This window comes from Grus americana, chromosome 5 (genome assembly GCF_028858705.1).
Source record: "Grus americana isolate bGruAme1 chromosome 5, bGruAme1.mat, whole genome shotgun sequence".
Lineage (NCBI taxonomy): Eukaryota > Metazoa > Chordata > Aves > Gruiformes > Gruidae > Grus > Grus americana.
The window spans coordinates 59,935,093-59,957,920 of NC_072856.1; the positions used below are offsets into that span (position 1 = coordinate 59,935,093).

The 22,828-nt window shown below is 39.0% G+C and overlaps 1 protein-coding gene across 3 annotated transcripts in view; it reads left to right on the top strand.

Moving 5' to 3' along the window:
- The window catches only part of ASPG (asparaginase), a 48,781-nt gene that overhangs the window by 17,090 nt on the left and 8,863 nt on the right, over positions 1–22,828 (top strand). For all 3 annotated transcript variants that reach the window (XM_054827434.1, XM_054827432.1, XM_054827433.1), the window contains exons 7-13: positions 5,195–5,307; positions 6,781–6,966; positions 9,795–9,908; positions 12,916–13,035; positions 14,120–14,215; positions 15,113–15,276; positions 21,614–21,700. In XM_054827434.1, the coding sequence (XP_054683409.1) occupies positions 5,195–5,307; positions 6,781–6,966; positions 9,795–9,908; positions 12,916–13,035; positions 14,120–14,215; positions 15,113–15,276; positions 21,614–21,700 (880 nt within the window). The remainder of the gene's footprint in view (positions 1–5,194; positions 5,308–6,780; positions 6,967–9,794; positions 9,909–12,915; positions 13,036–14,119; positions 14,216–15,112; positions 15,277–21,613; positions 21,701–22,828) is intronic.

Below are 22,828 nucleotides of genomic sequence, written 5' to 3' on the forward strand. Positions count from 1 at the left end.
TTTTTATTTGTTTCAGTTGATTACCCAGTTAGGGTAGCATCATTTATCCAAGATGATGGTGTCAGTATTGAAGGATTGTTTCATTTTGAAAAAACATAGTTTATAGTATGGGCAATCTACTAGTACTGCTTTATTTTGTCCAAAGTAATTGTTTGAAACATCACTATCTCCCTTGAGTTTGCTTGTACAACCCTCGTATGGAGTTTTCCTTGAGACAAGGAACCATCTGGGCTTTAAAAAACAAACCAAACAAATCTAGCATCTTTTAACTTTTTTATTTTTCAAACAGGTTTGTATAATATGTCTTAATCCTCCTGTAGACAGGGCTGACTGCAGACGGGGCTGACTCTGGCTGCTTCAGTGTCATAGAGAGCAGCCTGAGGACGCCAGGAGGAGTAGGCCACGTGCAGAAACTCTTCCTCAGGCTTCCCATTCTAACAAAGCTGGAAATTAAAATTCCAGAGAAGCAGAGGGGGAGCGGTGACAGGATGGCTGGAGTTGGGAGCGTAATGAGATTATGGGTTGGTACACAGGAATGAGGAGAGGACATGCTGTTCAAGGCTAGTCATACCATATAAAAGCAATGATCTACTTCAGAGCTAGAGAGGAGAGGGAGAAGTTTAGTCCTCTTCCCTTCCCTACCCTAGCTGCAGCTCTCTTCTTTTTTGATATCCATTTTTCACCCTGTTCCCTCTTCAGGTGAGGCTCCCAGTGGATTTCTGATCCCATCAACTGGCTGTGTTCTTGGCCAGCTCCTTAACTGCGTTAGCAACACCTAAGAGTGCCGTTATCTGGTTTTAGACAAGCGTGTCAGCTTCCTCAAGACTTTCAATTTAGCACAAGAAACTCCTGTAAGAAGTGAAAAATTCTAGCCCGCTCCTGAGATGTGTAAGAAACCCAGTGCCAATGGGAAATACTTTTGCAGCAGAATCAGACATACCTGTATGAAATGGACAATATAGAAATATTGTCCAAAAAGAATTCTAAAATCTTAAAGCTTATCAAATAAAAGACCTTGCCTTATTTCTCCCATATTTTGAAAACAAGAGACACAAGGAGGACTATTTCACTTGAAATGTGTAAAGAGTCTCAGTGTATTTCATAACTGATTGCTGTCCTCTGTTCTCGATTGTCCTAATGAAGCAAATACGAAACTTGCATTGTTACCATGGCTGGACTTTCTTCATCGCACATGCATGTAACTTGTGGGAGTGGTGCACATGTCCAGGACCATATGATGAGAAACATAACTTGTGTAGGGGACAAACAGAGCCCATGTGACTGTGCATGCAGACATGGTACAGCAGCAGCAGAAGGTTCGAAGGCCCTTTTGGGCTCATCTACCCACCAGTCTCATTAGAGAGAAGCTATTCATCACTGGCCAAGTCTTTGTCTTGGTTGGCAGTTCTTGTTTTTTATAGTAAAAGCCCAAGTCAGTTATGTATTAAGGCAAATGCCACGTCTCTTCACTGAAGTGCTTTTGGTGGTGTCCCCCTCCCTCCTTTGGAAGTAGGCATGTTGATTCTTGCAACACCACCATTGAATTTAAATATTCATTTCAAAAGGTGTGTGTCAATTGTTTTATAACAAACTGCCAAAAAAGGGGGTCTATGTTTGTTTGCCTCCTTCAGGAATTTGCACCCATAGGTTGGCCTGCTGTCCCCACCCCTTGGCTGCCGCCGTGAATTGTAATGAACACCGGGGCAGCTTATATAATGGTAGGGCTCACCCCTAGCCCTGCAGAGAAGGATGAGAAGAAAGCATTGCTGTTTGTCTGGAGCTCTGCAATCACGCAAAGCTGTATTTCTTGTTTGATTTCATAACTCACAGTTCAGTCACCACTCCTAAGGGAGGTGTCACTCTTAGTTGCTGCTCTCCCATTATAAGTTGAAACCTGCATTGTGGCATAGGCGCTGTTTAAAAAAGGGGGGTTTTGGCTGCTTTCTAGACTGTTTAGAGCTGCTTCTCTTTTTTATTAAATTTTTAAGTCAGGTTGATGTTTTTTTCTGTACTAACCCTGTCACCATAATTCTGTGTGTGTGTTTGAATAAAGCTGAATAAGATAAGGATGTATTTTTGAGCTGTATTTTAAAAGCAGTAGTGTTTAGTAGGGAGGGGGAGATTGGAAATTGCTGGCAGAGTATTGTTTATGTGATGGTTTTGTTTAGAAGAATAAACAAAATACCTTAATATCTGAATAATGCAATCTTTTCTATTCCACGCCATCTTGGATACAGTATATAAATAGCCAGTACCTCTTTATTTTATGTACATCTCTTTAAAAACTTTCTTCCTATGTGCAAGACCAGTAGCTAGCTTATGTTTGTTCCTCAGCTTTGTATCCATATCTACATAATGCAGTACTCTATATCAGTTAAACTCTTTACAAGTGCAGGCTATCCAAGTCAGAACAGGTTGCTGTTTTCTGTGTTGTGCCAAACGGAATATCCCTAATTAGTCACTCTTATCCATAGGATAAAAAACTGTTATGAACACCAATATATACAGCTTTTTGTACTTCACCTGTTTGTATATGAGTTTCTTACTTAAGAACTGTTAGTGATTCCTAAGTTGTTTTTTTTTTTTTTTCTAATTTTTTCACAGAAGATTTCTGTGGTATGACTATAGGCTGCAAGACAGCTGGTTTATTCAGTACAATGAAGATGCTTGAACTTAGCTATGCAATGTAAATATTCTTCCTTTATGGAGATGTAATCTTCGAGATGGAGGATGCAAAGGGTGTGTTCTAAATTTTGTTTCCCCTGCATGGCGCTCTGCCTTGCTTACAACAGTACTGAATAAATCTGAGATGAAGTCGGGCTTTTATGTATATTTATCTTTGGCTCTTGCATCACACTTGCCTTTTGTTCTGCTTTTTAGACTCGTTTGTCTAATGGAAAACTGACATCTGTGGAGTCTGCAGTGCTGAGCATGTTATGTAGCCTGACGAGGTTCATGACCAAGAGAATGTTAACTCAGGGATAATCTTTAGTTCTTTTTTTTTTTTTTAATGTAGTTTGGAATTACATCACTGTACTATGTCTGAATGCATTACAATTATCTTGAAGATGCTAAGTTATTTGGTAGAGCATACTCCAAGAGTACAGGTATAGGCCTGGTATAGGTCTGATTTCTGAACCTATCCTCTGATCTCTCTCCTTGGTCTTCTACTTCTGGCAATGTCTTAGAGATCCATGCCAAGGCAGGTTTCCTCAGTTCATTCGTCAAGTTCGTTACAGGCATTAGGGATGCTAAAAGTTGCCAAACTTAGTAGTATGCATTTGTGAAGTTTTGGCAGGGACTCATAGCTTATGGAGGATGAAGGAAAGAAAGCTCCGATACGATTTTATTGCTTTCCTTTCTTTAGAGGAGGCTGCTTTTAAAGAATTAATCTCTGTGTTAGAAAGTTGAAAGGACTGGATTTATTGCTAAACCCTGCTGCTTCTTAAAGCACAGTGCTCATGTGTGAACGTGGTTAGCTGGGCCTATGAACCTCAAGCAGAACAAAAGCACGGCTTTCTGCACTCACCCATGTACCTCCTGCAGGTCTCTAATTTGCTCTGGAATGCTCATGGAGGCCTTTGAGAGCTGCTTGGCTAACTACTAAATCCAGCCAGGTGGTTTCAGAACTGTGCTGGTCAGCACAAAGAAAGAAACTATAGCAGTGGTCTATATTTCTGTTCTCCCATTCCCAGGGCATTAGGAATCCACGTGCTGAAGTGTGGCTGGTTGGACAAACATGATGCCAAGCCAACTGCTTGTGACCTGTTTAACAACTTACGGTATTTCTTTAGCAAGAACATACAGAGGCTCCAGTTGCTGACAGGGCACCATGTCAGGAAGGGGAAGTTTGTAAAGTCTCATAGGTGACTGCTATTTTCTGTCCTGACTTAATGGATTGCGTAGTTTTTAGTATCTCCGGTAATGGGGCAATAGAGTAGGCTTCAATGGAGGCTTTTAAATGTACTCTGAATTTTCTTGCAAATGGCTGCCTGCTGATTGCAAGAGATTGCAACAGTAATTGGTGTGAGTAACTCTCCACATGGCTGAGAGCAAGTCAGTATTATGTACGCAGATCTTTTATCTGTCTTGCTTCTTGGGAGTTTCTCCAAAATCTAAAAAGCTTAAATCATGATGGGGAAACAGGTAACTTTATGGCATGGTCTACTTTCAGTGAAGCATGACGCTCTGAGCTGTTGGCTGCTGTTTGTTAAACCTCTTCCACTGCCTTGTAGGAGCCATCAGTGCTACAAACACCACACTCTGACACTGAAGTAGTAAAATTTTGAAATCAATAATGCATGACTTGGCTTCTAATAATGCAACACAAACAAACTATTAGTTAAACAGCTGGCTTCTGGCTCTAAATGCATAATCGGAGTTAATTGAATCCTTGCTATTTTATTTAATCGTTAGTAACTACCTAATAAACTCTGGAGGTGATTAGCAGCAACAGTAACTGCATTTGTCATCTCTTATGTCTGGGAGGATGAAGGTCTGTTTTCTAAACATGAATCCAGGCTGGTATCAGGCCAACTACATAAAAACAAAGTTCAGGTCAGCGTGTGACAAGTAAATATCTCACCTATGCTACACCTGCACACTGCTCTCCTGGTTGAGGCTTTCTGAGCACTCTGAACTGGGAGAGTTGGCACTAACAGGACATGGTCAACATCATGAAGCCATCAGGTCCCGTACTCGGATGCTTTTCACAATGATCAGACTTGTCTTTTGAAGAGGTTGTACTAGAGATATGCAGCTTTGTGTCTGAGAGATCATCCAGTTCATTAATGGTCATTGAACTAAAATATCCATTTTGGAAGTCTTTTCTATAAAATGCTATTGAATTGAAGTATACGTGTTAAATATCTCCTTGAAGGGCACTAACTTAGAAATATTGTCGAGTAACACTAATTTGTCTTGGAATCTAGACTATTTTGGAATTAAAGCTAAAATATAACACAGTTGAGCCTGACCTGGATGTGGCCTTGAAGACATATTTTGTGACACGTAATAAATAAGGTGTTTTAGATCAGCTGCTATGGGCCTTCATTTCCTCTTTTCAAAAATCGTCTTTCATGAATCTCCTACATAAGAAACAGTTTTAAAGACAATGTTGTAAGTAGGAAGTCCTACAAGTGAACTTAATATTATGTCTTAATATTAAATTTAAAAAGCCATTTCTCTTTAACAGTAAACTGGGAAACGGTGTGGAGAGCCAATACCAAAAAGAAATTTCGAGTTCACACCAATATGAACAGGAATGTTGGGCTTCTGCGAATCTTCCCAGGAATCACCGCTGCTGCTGTAAGTGTCACCACTTCATTTTGGAAGTGGGTGAAGTGATGCTCAAATACTTGATTACTTAGCTGAAGTAGGACTGCTGCATTGTTGTAGCAGTGGTTGGGGTTTTGGAAGGAAGGAAAAAGATCTGTCGTCTTCTGATAAATGTTTTTTTGGAATATCAGACCATTCAAAGTCTATTTTCATATGCTATAAACTATTGATAAAAGCTTTTCAAATATCTTTTGTTTAAACAACCTGGGCTCTGAAACTTAGAATTAATTTCTTATCAGGGCTCATAAATAGGTCATGTGCTTTTCTAGACAGATGCAGGCTACAGTGACCATGGAAATGCTCTCTTGCTGCATACTGAGGCGTATTAATAGGTATCTTGTCAAAGAATACACAATTTGGTGGGTGGAGGGGAGCGTGACTATTTCTACAACTCATGCTTGTTTTTTAAGGTTCATTTTGTCTCACGCTGAGAGTTAACATGACCCTCAGCATTCATACAGAGCTGAAAATGAGATGTGGGATTTTTTTTGCCTTTAGAAATTATTTTGCAGAACTGTGATTTTAGGTAGATTTGTCTTTAAATTTTTGTCTAATACAAGTTCCATTAAATTGACAGGTCTTTTGTGGCTGTTGCCATCTTAAATTGAATCCAGTAGTTTAAGCAGCACTCCTCAATTATATTACCATTCTTTTTAGGTGAATACGAACAGATGGAAAGGCAGAGGGGTGGTATATTTACAATAAAATTCCAACTGCACAGTTAGCCTCATGGGGGCTTACAGTGTATTGCATTTAGCATATGTGATCAGCAAGGAAATATCTAGGTTGTTTAAAATCTTTCTAGGAAGAGGACTTTGCTAGGCATTCTCTTACAGTGAGCCACAATAGCTACCTCATTAACAACTGGCCTAGAATGTATTACTGCCTCCTTTTTTTTCTCTGCCTTGAGTTAAATCAATTGTTTTTTGAGTTAAACTCTGGGTTTCATTAGAATGTTCTTTCCTGAAAAGTGAGACACTTTCTCTCTTAGACAGACATTTGTTAAAAAAACTCTTTGCTAAAGTAACCAGTCCGGGCAGGGGTGGGGGTTCTAATCTCAATTAATAATTCTACATTTATTTCATAGGTGTAAATCTACGTTTTTGTTCCGCCATGGTGCAACAGTATAGCCTGTTAATGGCACTTGAACAATGGCATCCTTTTTCATGCTGAGGTCATGACTGTAGAAAATAGTTTATTTTAAAATCTATCCCTCTAGGAATTTTAAAGGAAGCTAAAGAGTGAAAATCTCGTCTTTTTAAAGCTTTACAGTCTCAGTTATTATAAACGGGGAGTACATAAGGGCAGGAGAAGACTGTAGGGTGAGAGCCTGTAAGATATAACAGGAATAGACTATTTTTAAAAACTCTGTGCCATACATGAAAATCTCAATGTGACTTAAACACACCTTTTGTCTTCCTTCCCTGTCTCATTTCTAAATAGGTAAAAGCATTTCTTCAGCCTCCAATTGAGGGCATTGTACTTGAAACTTATGGAAGTGGTAATGCCCCAAACAACAGAGAAGACTTGCTGAAAGAACTGAAGAAAGCGGCTGAACGGAAAGTAGTGATTCTAAATTGTACCCAGTGCTTACGAGGGTCTGTTAAAACGGTCTATGCAACAGGGCAGGTAAGGGTTGTGCAATGATTTCAGACTCTGCTGCTATGTCAAAGGAACATCGCCCTGATACAACTTGATTGTATACTTCTAGTAGTCCCAATGTATACAACCAGATTTATTAACTGTAAAGATAAGAGATTGCTCATAAAATAATTATATCTGAAAAATCTTAGCTGGAAGCATGTAAATATGTATCTGCAAACAAGATCCTGTTACTCCTAGTCTGAATGGTCGAAATAGTCAGCTCAAATCCCAAATTAGTGATTGCTTGCTCCTGATTTGTGCAGCACTCCAGGATACCTTGCATTAGATTGGTAGTATCTCTCCCAAAGGGATTCCACTGAGCTAGAAGCTAGCTTAGAGGTCAGATGATCAAATAAAGTAGTATTTGATAGGCTAGCAGTTAGTTAGCTACAATGTAAGAACATCAACAAAGCCTGCAAATCCAAGTAATATTCCAAATCCCAGGTTTTTATTTGACTGGAAGTACAACTGAATCCAGTGAGAGATTGGAGAACAGTATGGAAGGAAGCATCTGTCTTGCAGAATGGAAATCAGCTGTGTTTAACCCATGGAGGCTAGCTTAAAGCAGAGTTCGTGTAGATACTGTTAATATTCAGTTAATATTTTATAGTGAGTTTCTCAATTGTGTATTGAGACATGACATCACTGAGACTAGTAAGAACTCAAAGTCATATAGGAGTATGTGTTGCATGTGGTAGTGTGAAGGAAGCTGGTTTAACTGGCCTTTATAAAAAGGCTAGCCATTAAATAGTCAAGAAGCACTGCCAGGGGGTGACTCATCCCCCTGTTTTAGACACCTGGTTTTGCTGGGAGCAACCACCAGTCTGCCAGAGCCAGCCTCTTCATTGACTGTAAGGCAAACTTAGATACTCTAGTCTGGTGCTGAAACCTGCTTCTTTTAACATTGGTTTTGACACAGCTTTAGATTATATTTGCTTCAAGAACAAATAGTCTGTTTTGAGGAGAAAGAAAAGGAGATTGTAGGAGTTCCTTTCCACTTCTTCACCTGAAAGCAGTGTTGATAACACAGGGATGTTTTAGTTACTGCTGAGCAGTGCTTACACAGAGCCAAGGCCTTTTCTGCTCCTCACCCCACCCCACCAGTGAGTAGGCTGGGGGTGCACAAGGAGTTGGGAGGGGACACAGCCGGGACAGCTGACCCCAATGACCAAAGGGATATTCCATACCGTATGGTGTCATGCCCAGCATATAGAGCTGGGGGAAGAGGAAGCGGGGGTGAGTGAGCGAATGGCTGTGTGGTTGTTTTAGCTGTGTGGAAATGTGTTTACTTCTGGCTTCCACTTTGTATATGGTGCATGTATGATGTTGCTTCAGCATCCAGTGATGAAGCTGCCCTGTTTTCTTGGCATCTTTTAAAAAGAACACTGACAGAGCCAAGCCCTACAAAATTACTTCATGCGTGTCCTTTCATTGCCTTCTCCTTTTCATGAAGAGCTGCTCAATGGAGGAAGTATCATGGGTGAATGCTGGAAAGTTGCTGTAATGTTAATTTTACTCTGATTTTTCTTTAAATAAAATCTTTCACAGGCCTTTGCATATGGCTAGGCCATTTTTTACTCATTCAAGCTAGCCAGGTGGGTCAGCTGAGTCCCTAGTTTCCCTTGAAGTGTTTGTTTTAATTAACTGAATGTCTGGCCTCAAGTTCTGCACTGTAGAAACTTATAATTGAGGGGACTTTAGGTATAGGAAGGAAGCTAGGAAATCCCTTCCTCCTCCTCTTTCTCAAACCTGATGAAAAAGCCCTAACTGTTCTTTGGCTAGCTCTGCAGTACAGAAAGTATTTCTCACCTTCTCTGTATGTTTTCCCATGGGACTTTTTAAAATGTTAGTCTGGGGCTCTTGGAAGTGGTTAATGAGCTGATCAAGGCTCTGTATCTTGATAAAAATATCAGTTAAGCCACAACAAGTTTCAAACCTGAAGTTTTTATACAAGGTATTTAAAAGTAAAATACAGTGTAAAGAACCTACTGCAAGATGCTTAACTGTGAGGCATCACATTGTGGCAAAGATGATGGCCTGTGGTTTGGAGAAGCTGAGTGTTTGCCCAGGTACAATTTAGTCACAAGAGATCTGAAATCCCTTTGTCTTCGTCATCTTGCTCACTGTACACTCACGGGGCTTGCTGACCATAGCAATGATCTTTCTGCTTTTTGCTTTGGTTCAGATTTTTTTTTTAACTACCAAAGAGATAAGTTGAAAAGGTCATCTTTTTCAGTTGTTCTTGTCAGAACTGTGTAGATTACATATTTTAGTTGTATGTTCTAAATCATACACTGCTAGCGCAGCCTGAAAGGATCTGAAAACCCTCCTGCTGTGAGCACGCTGTAGTGCTGGAATTCATCCAAAGCAATGCCCCATAAAAGAATGGTAAATATGTCTGTGTGAGAACAGCCTACTTGGCAATGTTCAAAATGCCACTGGGTTAAAACAGAGTAAATGCAGCTTTTCAATAAAGGGAATTTGACAACTCTGCAGATAGCTGATACGGACCTGTAACCTTTCCCTTTTAGCATAGTAAGTGACCGTGGCAAGCATTTAGTTGAATTCTTCAATGTTATTGCATGAAAAGGAATTTAAAGTGAAAGTCATCTTTATTCAGCTGGCTCTAGTATTTGCTTGGTATTTGATAACTGAAATTACAAAAATTACAGTGGCAGTAGGAGGAGCAAGCGAGTGGAGGCACGGCTGCATACTGTATTCTGTGTAGCTACTCATCATTCACATACATTTTCTGTACACGCAGGTATTTCTGAATGCTATGCTAATTGGAATCATTATTCCTTTTTATACAGACTCTCGCGGATGTTGGAGTAATTCCTGGAGGTGATATGACACCAGAGGCAGCCCTAACTAAACTGTCGTACACGCTCAGCAAGAGTAGGCTTAGCTGGGAGGAGAAGAGGCAGGTAAATATTTCAGTGTGACCTTGAAAGGCTTTAACTTTCTCATATACTGTACTAACTTCTGCTTAGCTGAATGCCTTGAGCTTCTCTCTTGCATTTAAAAACAATTGGTTCCTCAGCCATAATGCCATCATGTGGTTTTGTTCTTAGGGAAAATACTGTTAGGCAAATGAATGTACGTAGATAGGGAGAGAAAAGAATTCTCTGCGTAAGTCAGGTGAAGACAGTGACCAAGCCATAAAAATGCTATCTTTAAACGGTAGTAGTTTACCTTGGACATTTCTGTAATAAAAACCCATACGTGGAAATTCGCATGAGACAGAATCCCAACCCTACTGAAGTCAGCGAAGATCTTGTCATTGATTGTAGTGTGGTAGAGATTTCATCCAAGACTCATTCACAGAAAGCTAATTCTGAAAATAAATATTGCCTACAGCCTCTTCCTATACAGCATTACTCATTACAGTGTTAGATTTTGTTTCTCTAAGAGGAGATACACTTTATAAATACATAAAAAATAGAGGATTATTCTAAGAACCAGTTGTAAGTGATTTTAAAATCATAAGCCCTTTAACAATTGATGTTCATTGATGTTAATTAAGGCTTTTTTCCTCAAATTACATAGTTATATATCATCTTTCTTTTATAAAAGGAAAATATAGCTCTGCATTAGATAGGGGAGCAGCAGTCTGCAGGAATGCCTGTGTTTCTGTGCTCATGTGCAGTGAAATCATAATCCTGACACTTGGGGAGATGACATCATGATGAGTCACTCTCTAGACTTAAGGACTGCATGCACATGTGTATCTTATGATGGTGTTTTGTTTTAATAAAAACTGAAACAAATTTGTTCATTATTTCATGCTCACTATCTTCCAATCAGTAGCAGCTCTTGAGACAAACATATTTGGATACCTGTGATCATGAGTGGGGTGGCTGGAAGTACCACTTATCATGCTTAGAAACAGTTTCAGACTCTGAGCTTTTCAGTTGTTTGCTAAAGCCCTGGCTCTGAAAAATGAGGAGGAGGAGCTATGTGTTTCTTCAGAGAGCGTGGCAAGAACATATTCTGTGCAAGAACATGCTTGACAGGCGACATAACGCTGTGTGAAGAGTACTGGTATTGCATGTATTTGTGTATACACACTTTAGAAACCCGGGCTCTTCACTGATGCCCCTTTGGTACACTCACTGATCCTGGAACATACATATACTAGCCTGTTTTTTTAATGCAGACTTTAACCTTCTTGCACAGATGATTATTTGACCTGGGACAGGAGGAACCTTCCCAGCTGGCTTCCTGCCTAGGTGTGCAAGTTAAAACTTAATTTGAGATCCAGTTTGCTGAGGTGAGATAGCTGACTTACTCAGGGGAGAACTTGGTGATAGGATGTTTTAGGTACTACTGGCACAAGGTAGTCCTGCATCTTCATGTGCTGCCCTTCAGAATGTGCTACGCAGTTTTTGTGTGGTGATGCTGGGACCTCCTTTATAGGGTTTGAAAAACAAAATAACTTCTGCAATTTCTTTGAGTTAAGCGGGATTGGTTTCCTCATTTGACTCATTGTACAGACCCACAAACAATTGTGTTGGCACAGCTAAAGGAGCAGCATACTGCATTGCCTGGGCAGGAATGAGTGGTAGAGACCAGGAGAAGAAGAAAGCCTGGAAATATGTTGTCTGTGGCAATATCTTCAGCTAAACATATCACCAAACAATAGTATCCCAAGAGACGGAAGCTCTCCTGAAGCTGGCGTGGTTATTTTAGGATTCTCTTTCAACACGAAGCAGCAAGGAATGTGCCCCCAGACACATGCAAATGACTGCAGAGCTGGTAGGACTGAGTAAGGCACGTAGGGCTTTGCACTGGGTGCATTTAGCACAGGTGCCAATTGCTAGGGTTTCCTGTGCAAAGCAATGATCTCAACCTGTCAAACTCTAAAAGTGCGCCAAAGCAGTTGGTATCCTCTGAGTTACATGTATATGGGAGTCTTCCAGCAGACAGCTACAGTGCTGTCAGCGCTTAGAGGGTTTTTTTTCAAATAAAGGGCATGCCTAGACATAAGTAAACCTGGGGCATTCCTCCTTCCAACATCACATCTGTTTCTTGCAAACTTTCACAATCCTGCTTTTTAAAATTCTAATTGAAATAACCACGTGCTTTATAGCTGCATCAGCAACCTTTCGTGAAAGAGTGCCAGTATGTAAAATTGTCAGAATTGAGGAAACCAGTTGCTTTTTCTTAACGACCGGCTTCTCTCTCTATTCTCCAGATTTCCCAGAACCTGTCTTACGGAGTATTTTCATCTCTTTATTGCCATATTCAAGCACTTTCTACACATGAATTAGCTAGCCTTTTGGGGGGTTTGTTTGGTTTTGGTTTGTTTTTTTTTTCCCCTGGTTGTATTGGATGCACCCATCCTGCAAACTGTTAAACGTCTGCTTTCATATTGAATGACTAGTACTACCGTAGACCCTCCGCATTCAAAGCTGGCTCTGTGGCCAAATTTTAACAAAATCAGGGCTGATGGAGCCATTTGAAAATCCATTGAAATACATGACGGTCCACAGGCAGCACTGGGCTTTGTTTTGAGGCCTATGTACACAGTCTGTGTAGGAGTAGGCAAAAGGCTGCATTTCAGAATATTCTGGTCTTCAGCCTCACTCTGCTAATTACTCACTATCTTTGTGTTTTTAAGTAGGCTGCAGCTTACCCCACTAGGGAACTTTTGTCTGCATACTCTAAAAATTGGGGTGTTTTGTTATGTGCTTATTTTGGTTTCTTTGCTTTGGAAGAAAGTTTTATTTGCCTCTTTTTTTTTTTTCTCCTTTGTCTTTTTAAACTTGCAGTCTTCATGGGACAGTAACTATTTCTTTAATCTTTTGTCTGCATTCAATTAGTTTCCATAATTCCGCCAAACAATTTTCTAACTTGATCCTAAGGTTTTTTTATTAGACTACTACCATATTTTTCTTCTGCTAACAAAGGATTTGATTGCCTGCTTTTCAGATGCTGAGTGAGAATCTAAGAGGAGAAATGACTGTTGTACCCACAGGAGCCAAGATCTCTCTGAGAGATAGCAAGTTTATTCAAGTGATTGCCAAATCTCTAAGTATCAGCAGCAAGGAGGTATATACTTGAATATTTAAAATTGAACTAATATAAAGCTGTAAACTCAGTTAAATGAACCTAGCTTAAAGATGAACAGCAAAGCTGAAAGAAAAATGGAACATTGGAGCTTTTATATTATTTTTTTAGTACTGAGTGACCCAGCTAACTGGTTGGGTTAGGGAGAAAGGACACAATGACAAGCATAACATTAAAATGTTTCTAATTTAAAACATATTAACTTTTTTTTTCCTCTTTGTAGCCCCATCTTGAGTTTATTTTCTTGGCTGGCTGGTTGCAATAACAAGCCTCAGACAGTTGCTGTAATTCAGGGTATCAATGATATGAAAAAGTGCTTTGTATTTTTGTGGTCAAATGTATTGACAGTTTGGAGCAATCCAAATAATAATGGGTAAAACAGCTTAATTGTACATGCGGTCATAGAAGGCTGATACTAAGGAAGCACTACACAAGTATAATTTGTGGTGTTTAATATTAGTCCCTCGCAACTGGAAAATCAGAAAATATAGTATTGGTTGTAAGATACAAGTATTTGCTTTTCTCTTGGCTTGGTTTCAGGGAAGATGGGATTTTTAGTAGCTAATGAGTACTGAATGTATGGTTCTTTAATAAGTGTGAGAAATGGGAGGATATTTAGGGGTCCTATGGGGCTTGTCAGCGGAGCTTTGGAAGTGCAGGTTATACAAATATCTGGGGAATCACATGAAGAAAGTTGATCCAGTCTTGAGGAGACTGGACTATATGGTCTTTTCCAACTCCTACTAGCATTGTTTCTTTTACTGTACTGATGTGTAACTATGGCAGTACAGAGACAGTAATTAGTGTGTGCACTTTAAATGGTATATATGGATATCAGGTAGTTGTAGTGTTGCCAGGGAGGGATATAAATCTTCATGGATGTGAGACCAACAAAATGTAAAATAAACTTGAGACTTCTTTCCTTCCAAGAACTACCATTTTTAAATAACCAAATGACTGATTTGGAAACTTTACATGAAAGCAAGGGCAGTGTTTTTATGACTTGGACATCAATCATATTAGAGGTGATGCTGATATTAAATGTTTAACTGTATTTGTTTGTTAGGAGTTAGAAGCTGTAAGAGATGCATTAATTCCACCTCTGGCTTGCGCTGCAGCTAAACTGGGTGACACAGACGCACTAAGAGCCATAGCAGAAATGGTAATGTAAAATTAACAGTGTGTACAAAACATGAATTTTTAAGTAGAGCTGTAAATGACGGGAGGAAGTTATGCTCACTGGGAAGCAACTACCTAAGTCTTAGAATCAAGGTGCTTTGACTAATACAGTTCGTTTCTAGGCTCCTCAGTCTTTGCCTTTCAAAACTGGTATGTTCTTTCCCCTATCTGGTTCTCAGCTGTTTACATTTTCTTTTGAACTGTGAAAATACAGGTAGATTAAAATGCAAGTTCTTATCTGCTAACTTTGGAACACTTTAAAATGGTTTGTGCTGCTTTCTTTTGCTTAACTTTCTTTATGTATATTCATATTACCCAGCTTTTGGATGTAAATCTGTCATGATGAAAAAAAAAGAACTTGAAAATTATATTTAAGCAAAACACAGTGCAGAGCTAATTCAGGATTTTTGGCTCTCCCCATAGCTCTGGCTTGGGTTATACCTGCAAAAAAGAAACAGGCATTTCCCTGTATCATCTTCTACACTTCTTCTTTTTTCTCTTTGCCTTGGTTTACCCTACTCTTGAGACTTTGGTAATGGGCCTAGAGAAAGGAAAAGTATATCTTGAAAATAACAATAAACTAAGACAAGTAAAATTAGCAGACTACAGGCACTAAGCTGCTGTGTGGTGTCCTGCAATGAAAAGCATATATGAAGGGGCTGTAATGAAAATAAGTGTAGAGGGGGGGGGAACATGCAGAATGTGGAATAAATATCTTTATTGATGCTAAAACAACACTACAAGATAAACTTTAAGTAAGTTTGACAAGCTTAACATTTTGGTGGCAGAATTAAAATGTGGTGTATGCATCTACTGTGTACCAACAACTTAATGCGCAGCCATTATCTTTTTAGCATGCGAAGGATCTGTCCTTTTGTAGGGTGGAAACTTGAGCTGTGGAGACTATGATGGTCGAACTCCACTTCATATTGCAGCCTCTGAAGGGCATTTGCCATTAGTTGAGTATCTGTTGACATCTGGCGCAACCGTTTATGCTAGAGACAGATATGGATCTACCCCACTGATGAATGCAATCAAGTTCAGGTAACAAAATAATTTATACACCACTCTATGTAAAGTTTATAAACCTTCTATCATTTTGGATTTAATATCCATCCCTGTGTTTTGGTCTTGTTTTGCCTCAGCAGTCATGTATAACCGACAGCAGCTAAAATAACACAAACCAGCTTCATTTCAAAGGATGAGACTAGCCTAGATTAAAAGATTTTTTAAGATAATATGAAATGAAAGCAAACAACTTGGTATGCATGCAGAATTTTAGCATAATGTAACTTTTTGCTGCCTTCCCGCCGAGACTTTGTCCGTGACTTCAGGACTCCACTGTTTCTTATGAGGCTTCCTTATAAACCAGAGCCAAACTAATCACTGCTTTTGACTGTCAGAAGTGAGAGTGCAGGACTACAGGCTGTTAGGTTTCTTTCTGCCCTCCCCTTTCTCATCCAGACCTGACTGTTTCAATTGGCATAAAATGTACAGGTAGGGTGACATGTTTTAATCTTTCCCTTTCCCCAGTGCTTTCCTGAATCTCTTGCTGGGTGACAGGTTTTTTTGATTTTTCCCTTCCGCCCACTCATCATTATACGGGATGGCTGCATGGCTCTGCCTGCTTTGTGGATTTCCTCTTCCTCTTGTTCTGGGTGTCAGAAGTTCTTGAATGGTAGTCACGGACATGCGATTTACTGATATTTTCCATGTTGTATAGTCCTAAGGAATGTCCATAGCACAGAATATAAAAGTTATCAGTTATCAACATTTAATTTTAAAACAATTAATTTATATAGCCTGGGGATTCATAGAGCCATTGATCTTCCAACGTGTTAGAAGCTGCATGCCCTACTCTCTTCTTGTTTCTTTGATCCACTTTCAGCTCCTTATCTCATATTCGGTCTCTGTGATGGCAGGAGAGAAGACTTTTTTCTGTAAAGGAGCTTGGAGTGATAGAATTTTCATGGTCTTCATGGATGTCTGTCCCCAAATATTCCTACAGCTTTCTACTGTTGACAAGTTTACCTGGTCCGTCAGGCTGGAGTTAGCTCCCTGGGAGGTCTGACAGTCCTGGTTTTGCATTGGCTACAGGAATAACTTAAAGGCTTTTTCTGTCTCAAAGACCAGATGTAGAAAACTCAGCAGGCTCTATTAACTTGAGACTTGAAGTCCTGTGTGGCCACACTGTGCTATTGCTGTACCTACTACATGGTCCCCTATGGCTTTGTAGTTGCTGCTTTATCTCATGAATATATAAGCCCTTCAGTGGCAAACCCTTAAAGTCTTAAAGTGAAAACAAGCCCAACAGCAAATCAAACAAATAACCTTGCAGTTGAATAGAGGTGGCTCTGGTCCAATGTGAGAAAATGCTAAAGCATTAGATACCATTAGATGTTCCTGCAAATCAGGCACCTACGTTTTTTACCGCACCCATCTACTGCCTGAGGAATTTCACATGAGCTTGTTGTTTGGATTCCTTAGCATTGCCACTCCTATATTAGACTCCTACTATGACTCTTAAGCTCTTTAAAACTGCACACCCATTTTGATATAGGGAATTGTAAAAGGAAACTGCACCATAACTATTTTCAGTTTCTCTTTTTGTTTCTACTGTTGGAATGAGAGGAAGAGTTGACTTAGAACTAGTCTCATAAATGTGTATTTATGATCTGCTGTGTACTCACACTGCATTTCACGCTGATAAGCATATAAAGTAGAATGGTAAAGATCAGACAGCTGTATGTGTGCATAATTCGATACCCACTAAAAAGATTTCTGCTACAGAAATATTTAAATTCTATTTATTAAACAGTTGTGTGCTGAAAATGAAGACGTTATCCTGATGCAGCGTACAAAGTCGCAGAGAGGGAAGCAGTCAATGCTTTAAATGTTTAATATTGTAACTTTATCAATTTTACTGACTATTGCATCAGTTTAATCCCATTTTCTGATAATTAATATTTGTTTAATTGGCATTTAACTGCAGTACAGTATCCACTCATATTAAAAATAGCTTTCTTCCAGTTTTTTATGTCACATTTCTCAGTGGCTTGCCTTTTAACCTAGCATGCAAACCCATATAATGATGACTGATTTCTCTTTTCCATTTAATAATTTGTAACGATGATCAGGAGTTATGTCTGTTCTTAAAAGCTTCTTAACATAACACTGTCAGCTGGTAGACCAGCAACTTGATCTGTATCAATGACAGTCTCTTAAATTTTTTGACTTTAAGTGATTCTTTCTTTGTTTCTTTAGATGGTAAAATGTGGAGTCCCTTTCTAAATAAGAAATAAACTACTGCATTTCCGCTTTTTCATTTGTAACTCTGCAATTTGCGTGCAGTCTCATTCACTTTATGCATGAAGCTAAACAGACCACTGTTAATTTAGGCCAGTTGCTTGACATATCAAAATTAGTAGCATTCCTTTAATTTCTTAGAGTACCCTCAAGGGATAATTCATTTTCAAAACAATAGAATAATATTTTTTTAATAACAAAAACTCTCTAAGCAGGAAAATGTCTTGAATAAAAATTGTGTATATTTTGTGTAGTAAAAGCATTTCCATTTACTTGTAGAGCAGTGGTAAAAGGTTGAAAATAGGGAGTTGCTCATATAGCGCTGTGAGAACATCAGATTAGAGGCAGTAAAATTACCTCCCACGTAAATATGAATTTAAATACTTGATATTTTGCAAGGTTACATTTACATTACTTCAGGAAATCTAAAGCAGAGTGAAAATCTAACCACCACTGACTCCAGAAGCGCACCGAAGCCTGTCCTTACAGTATTTGACCATAAAATTCCCACCGATAGCATGCAGAAAACCGAACAAGTGAAACTAAGCTGATCCTGCCATAACCATTCCAGTTGCTAGGGGAGCAAGCATTAAAAAGAATGAAGCCAGTCAAGTTTGGATATACATTACACCTGCATTTCTTTAAAGAGAGTTGGTGGAAGGTGTGCACCCTAAGGCCCCAATCCTGCAAACTCTTACATGCGTGTTAATTTCACATGTGTGATTCATCCCTTTTGAAGTTGATTCACTTTTAATAAGTGTCTGCCAAGTCAAGGCCTAAGATGATATGTACTGTACGGCACCTTGATTGCTGTGAGTCCAGAGCCCTTGCGAACTGGTAAAACTTCGGATGTCTTTATCTGGAACTCAAACTTCACTCATAGCAGAGAATGCTGAAGACCACACCGAATCATTTATTTTGTTATTGATCCATTAAAATATGAGTATACATTGGGGTTTTTATCTCCAGTGTTATCAATAATGGAATCTAGCAGGGACAAGACACTAGAAACACTTTTTGTCTATTTGGTTTTTTCTTTGGAGAGCGGATGAATGACAGTGGTAGTATCAAAAGGCTAACTTAAGTAAGATATGCAAAATAGCATTGTTTCTATAGCCTGTGTCTATGACCAAGAGTTACAGTTTGGTAACAGGGTGCACTAAGAAAAGGGGGAGTCAGGACCAGATGACAGGTGACAATAGCGTGGTTTTGCTTACCAGGTGGGGCTAACCTGGACAAGCAGCTGTGCACCCCAGGCTAACGTGGTGGTGTTGGCCTTCCCTCTACACCTTGAACTTTCATGGTCCAGCAGTTGCTCTGCTCTTGGTTTTGTGCTGTCACCTTAGAAGAGAAATCACATTTGAACCATTCCCAAGAAGTTCATAGCTCATGACATCCGCTCAACTTCAGATCAGCTAATCTGTGACCCTTGTGAGACTTTTGTAAAGCCGCAGGAGAGCAGCACTTAAAGAAACTTCTAAAGACAAATACCTCTCATGTGCCTAAGACATAACAGTACCAGAAAATTCACAGCCAGCCTCTTGAAATATGAATAACTTTCTTGTAGTAGGTACAAGATAGCAGAAGTGGTACTCAGGACAGGGCTTCAGTTTCTGGAGAATGTAGATACCGTTTGGGTGCAAGTAGGAACAAGCTGTAGTGTGACTTTCCTCCCACATAGTTTTCATGTTGAGTGATGGGAATGTGAGGTGGTCTGTTTGCTTTCTTGGATGGATCTGGTCTTCATAGTCATAGTACTAAATCTAACACTTTTAAGTTGCACATTATTATTTGCCCTTATTCTTCCTCTCCCTTACCCTTCACTTAACAAGCAGTAGCATACATGTCCTCTTCTTCCCACCATTCCAAGAAACATGATTTTGCATGATTCCCAGTCACTGGGACATTGTACTTCTATTTATTGTAAGCATTTATTGTAAACATTGTTAGTTTCAATGCTTAAAGATTTATTTTATTTCAAACCACTTTTTTTCCTCATTTAAATTTTCTGTATTAAACGTGGGGTAAATGCCCCCAAATCTGTCTAATTGTATCAAAGATTTATAGAGTCCCACTTAGCATAGTAATGGCTGTGTGGCATAGGTGGGACATGAAGTGCTTTCTGGAGGGAATCTTGCTACCAGCGAGGAGTAAATAGTTACAGCAGGGGAAAAGAAAAGCCTGGCTCTTTGCTGGAATCCAGAGATACGGACTTCATAAGGGGGAGCACATTGAGGGAAGATGCCACACACCATTACATGCTTTTCTGCCTTTTAGTGCTGTGCCATAGCATAGCTTCTATTTTAAAAACTGCTAGTTTCATGCTGTGATTTCGAGTTTAAGGTGGGAAATGAGGAATACTCCAGGGCGGTTGTCGGAGAGTAAGCAGACACTCCCCATGTTCAGTTCTGTACCCAATGTGAGCTTGAGTGAACAAACATGTTCTACTTTAATCTGTTTTAGGTCAAATTTCTTTTCAGTTAATTACTGTTCTGCTTAAGACCGAACTAAGAATTTCATACATGTAGAATTCATTCTTCACCACAGATTGAAAAATAGGAAGCTGTGCCATTATTTGCTGGCTCAAGGAGATGCTTGTGGATGACTAGCCATGTCGTAAGGGACCCACCTGAGAAAATATTTTAGATAACTGAACAAACTTGTGGCATGTGCTGTTCCAACAATGCTTTGACATGAAACAAAGAAAAATATTTTTTTTTGGCTGTCAATTAAGACAAAGTACAATTCAAATAAATCTGTCTGGTAGGTTAAATAACCTATGTTTGGAAAAGCAAAATGATTCCTATAGCATCTGTACAGTTCTTTGTTTAGTTTATAAATTAAGATCTGATATGAATCATATAAGTGTACATAGGCTTAATATGGATAACTGTAAAGTAACTTCTCATTCAAGATGGATTTTCCTAAAAAGAAGCAGAGGGATTAAATAAGCAGTTTATTCCAGTGGAAAGGTCCATGGCTACCTCCAAGAAAATGCAAGGGATTAGGCAGAACATGTATGTGAGCTTATTTTTTATTTTTAATTAATACAGATGAGTTTGTAGGTAATGGGTTGGGAAAGCCCATGTATTTCCTGTTACAACTATATGCCTAACTCATAATTTTGAAGTGTTATGGTATAGCAACTTACTTAAAAGAGGAACTATGAAACTATTCCTGATCTACTGGTGTCATCATGCTCTTTCTGGAGCATGTGTTTGGATTTGTGAACCAGATCATTTGTTTAGCAGAGGATCACATTGTCACTTCCTTTTGGAACCTAGTTCTAAACTTTTCACTAGGTCACTTGTGAAAAACGTATTTTGCACGTTTTTCATCTGTCATGTTATTTTCTACCCACAACAGTGCCTTTAGAGACTGGCCTTTTCCATAGACTTTCTCAAGCATCTGACCTAAGGTATAGGAGTTGGCTGGTAGTGCTTAAATATCTATTTGTCCCTTTGTCTCAAAGGAAAGGACAAGTAAGACCTCCTAAAGACTCTAGGCGGAAATAAATAATAAAGGTACTAGGAGGAGGGGGGTAGGAAAATGTGTGCTTTTGTGGGAGGTTCGTAAAAATACTTACCACAATTTTGAAGCCCTAAAATCCTGATTAGCCTCTACGTTAACCTAAAGATTCATTGCTTATCTGCAAGACATATGTTTTATTTAAGACCAGTATATATGGGCATTGTATTCTGTAAAATAAAGGAATGATGCTAAGTAATAACTGTCCTCACTGTTTGCGTGTATTTCAATCACTAATATTTGAAGTGTTAAATTAAGCTAGCACTAAGGTAAAGAAAATAAAAATTCTTTGAAGAGAAAGGGATGCATCTCATTTTCAGAGCTGGACTTAACACTTCCATGAGCTTAGTATGTGAATGATTTTTTGATAGGGAGGGCAGATCTGTTTACTACATCTGTCACCTTGAAGAAGATTCACTGGTTCTGTGATGGTGGTGAATTTCATATAAGAACTTTTACTGACTGTGTATGTGAGTAATGTTGGATTTAGGAAAAAAACCCTGTCGGTCAAGATACTTGTTCTGTTTTTTCTATTCCTTTCATAAAGGCACATAGAAGTGATTAATTTGTTACGAGAAACGGGAGCGCACCTCTCAAGCCATGACTTGGAGAACATTGGAACAATACTCTGCAGGTAAATGTGATAAAAGGTGAGGTGGCCCTGAAATTGGGATGGAGGGGAATGGGTTTTCAGAAGAGACCCTCAGAATGGAGAACAGTGTAGACAACTTCCAAGAAACAGTTGTGTCCCTGGCACATCACACAACTTTTTCTGTGCTAGACTAATAATGAGGAAACAAGTGAAATGATGAAATTAAGAATCAACTCTGTCTCAGAGCACCAGTAATTCAAGAGAGCTCCAAAGTAGGGATTATTGTGGGGATAAGTGAACTGGAAGCAAATATGCCCCATTTTTTTCAAGCACTTTCACTGAGAAAGGGTGAGGAGGAAGCTGTGCAAGGTGTGATTTAATAGCATCTCTATTTGAGAATAAAGTTGCACAGACTGTATTATTTTTATTTTCTTAAAATCCACTTTTCACTTATATGAGAATAGCTTCTACTCTAACTAGCTTTTAACATCATTCTTAAAAATAACAAAATCAAACAAACAGGTTTAACCCCAAAACTTTTTAACAACTGCTCACCATATCTATATTTAATTTTAAGAGGATATAATCCTCTGTTAAAACTGTTTTTCCATACAATTGCTTTTAATATATAAGGTGTTTTAATGATTGGAATATATATTATGAAAAGAAATAGATGCTTGATTTTATTTTTTCCAGTACTGGTCCTGAATTACAAATTACTCTGAAAATTGTAAGACAGTTTCATGTATTTCCTAAAATTACTTATAGTTTTTACTTCATTTCTTCTTCTCAAAAACAAGCAAAAACCCCTGAGTACCAGCCTTTGTATCATGACTTGGCAGGAAACCATGAGAGTTGTAGGAACCAGCCAGTGCTGTATATTGTCTAAAAAACTATAAGGTCAAGGTAAAGTTTATGTGTGTTCTGTGTAGAGACTGGACTCTGTCCTTTCAGTAATTCTGGAATCAAGAAATACTAGCTGGAGTGTTTCCGTTGTCATAACACTCTCAGAGAAGACTGGGCAATATGACTTATACCATGAAGTTAAAATATGAGCTTCCCAGGGCACTGCAAGTGATAGGGCAGAACTAACCCCTTGGTTTGCATAGTTTCCATCTGCCAAGAAGGTGAGGAGAATGGTGTTCCTCTGTAAACAAATTGTCCCCTTAC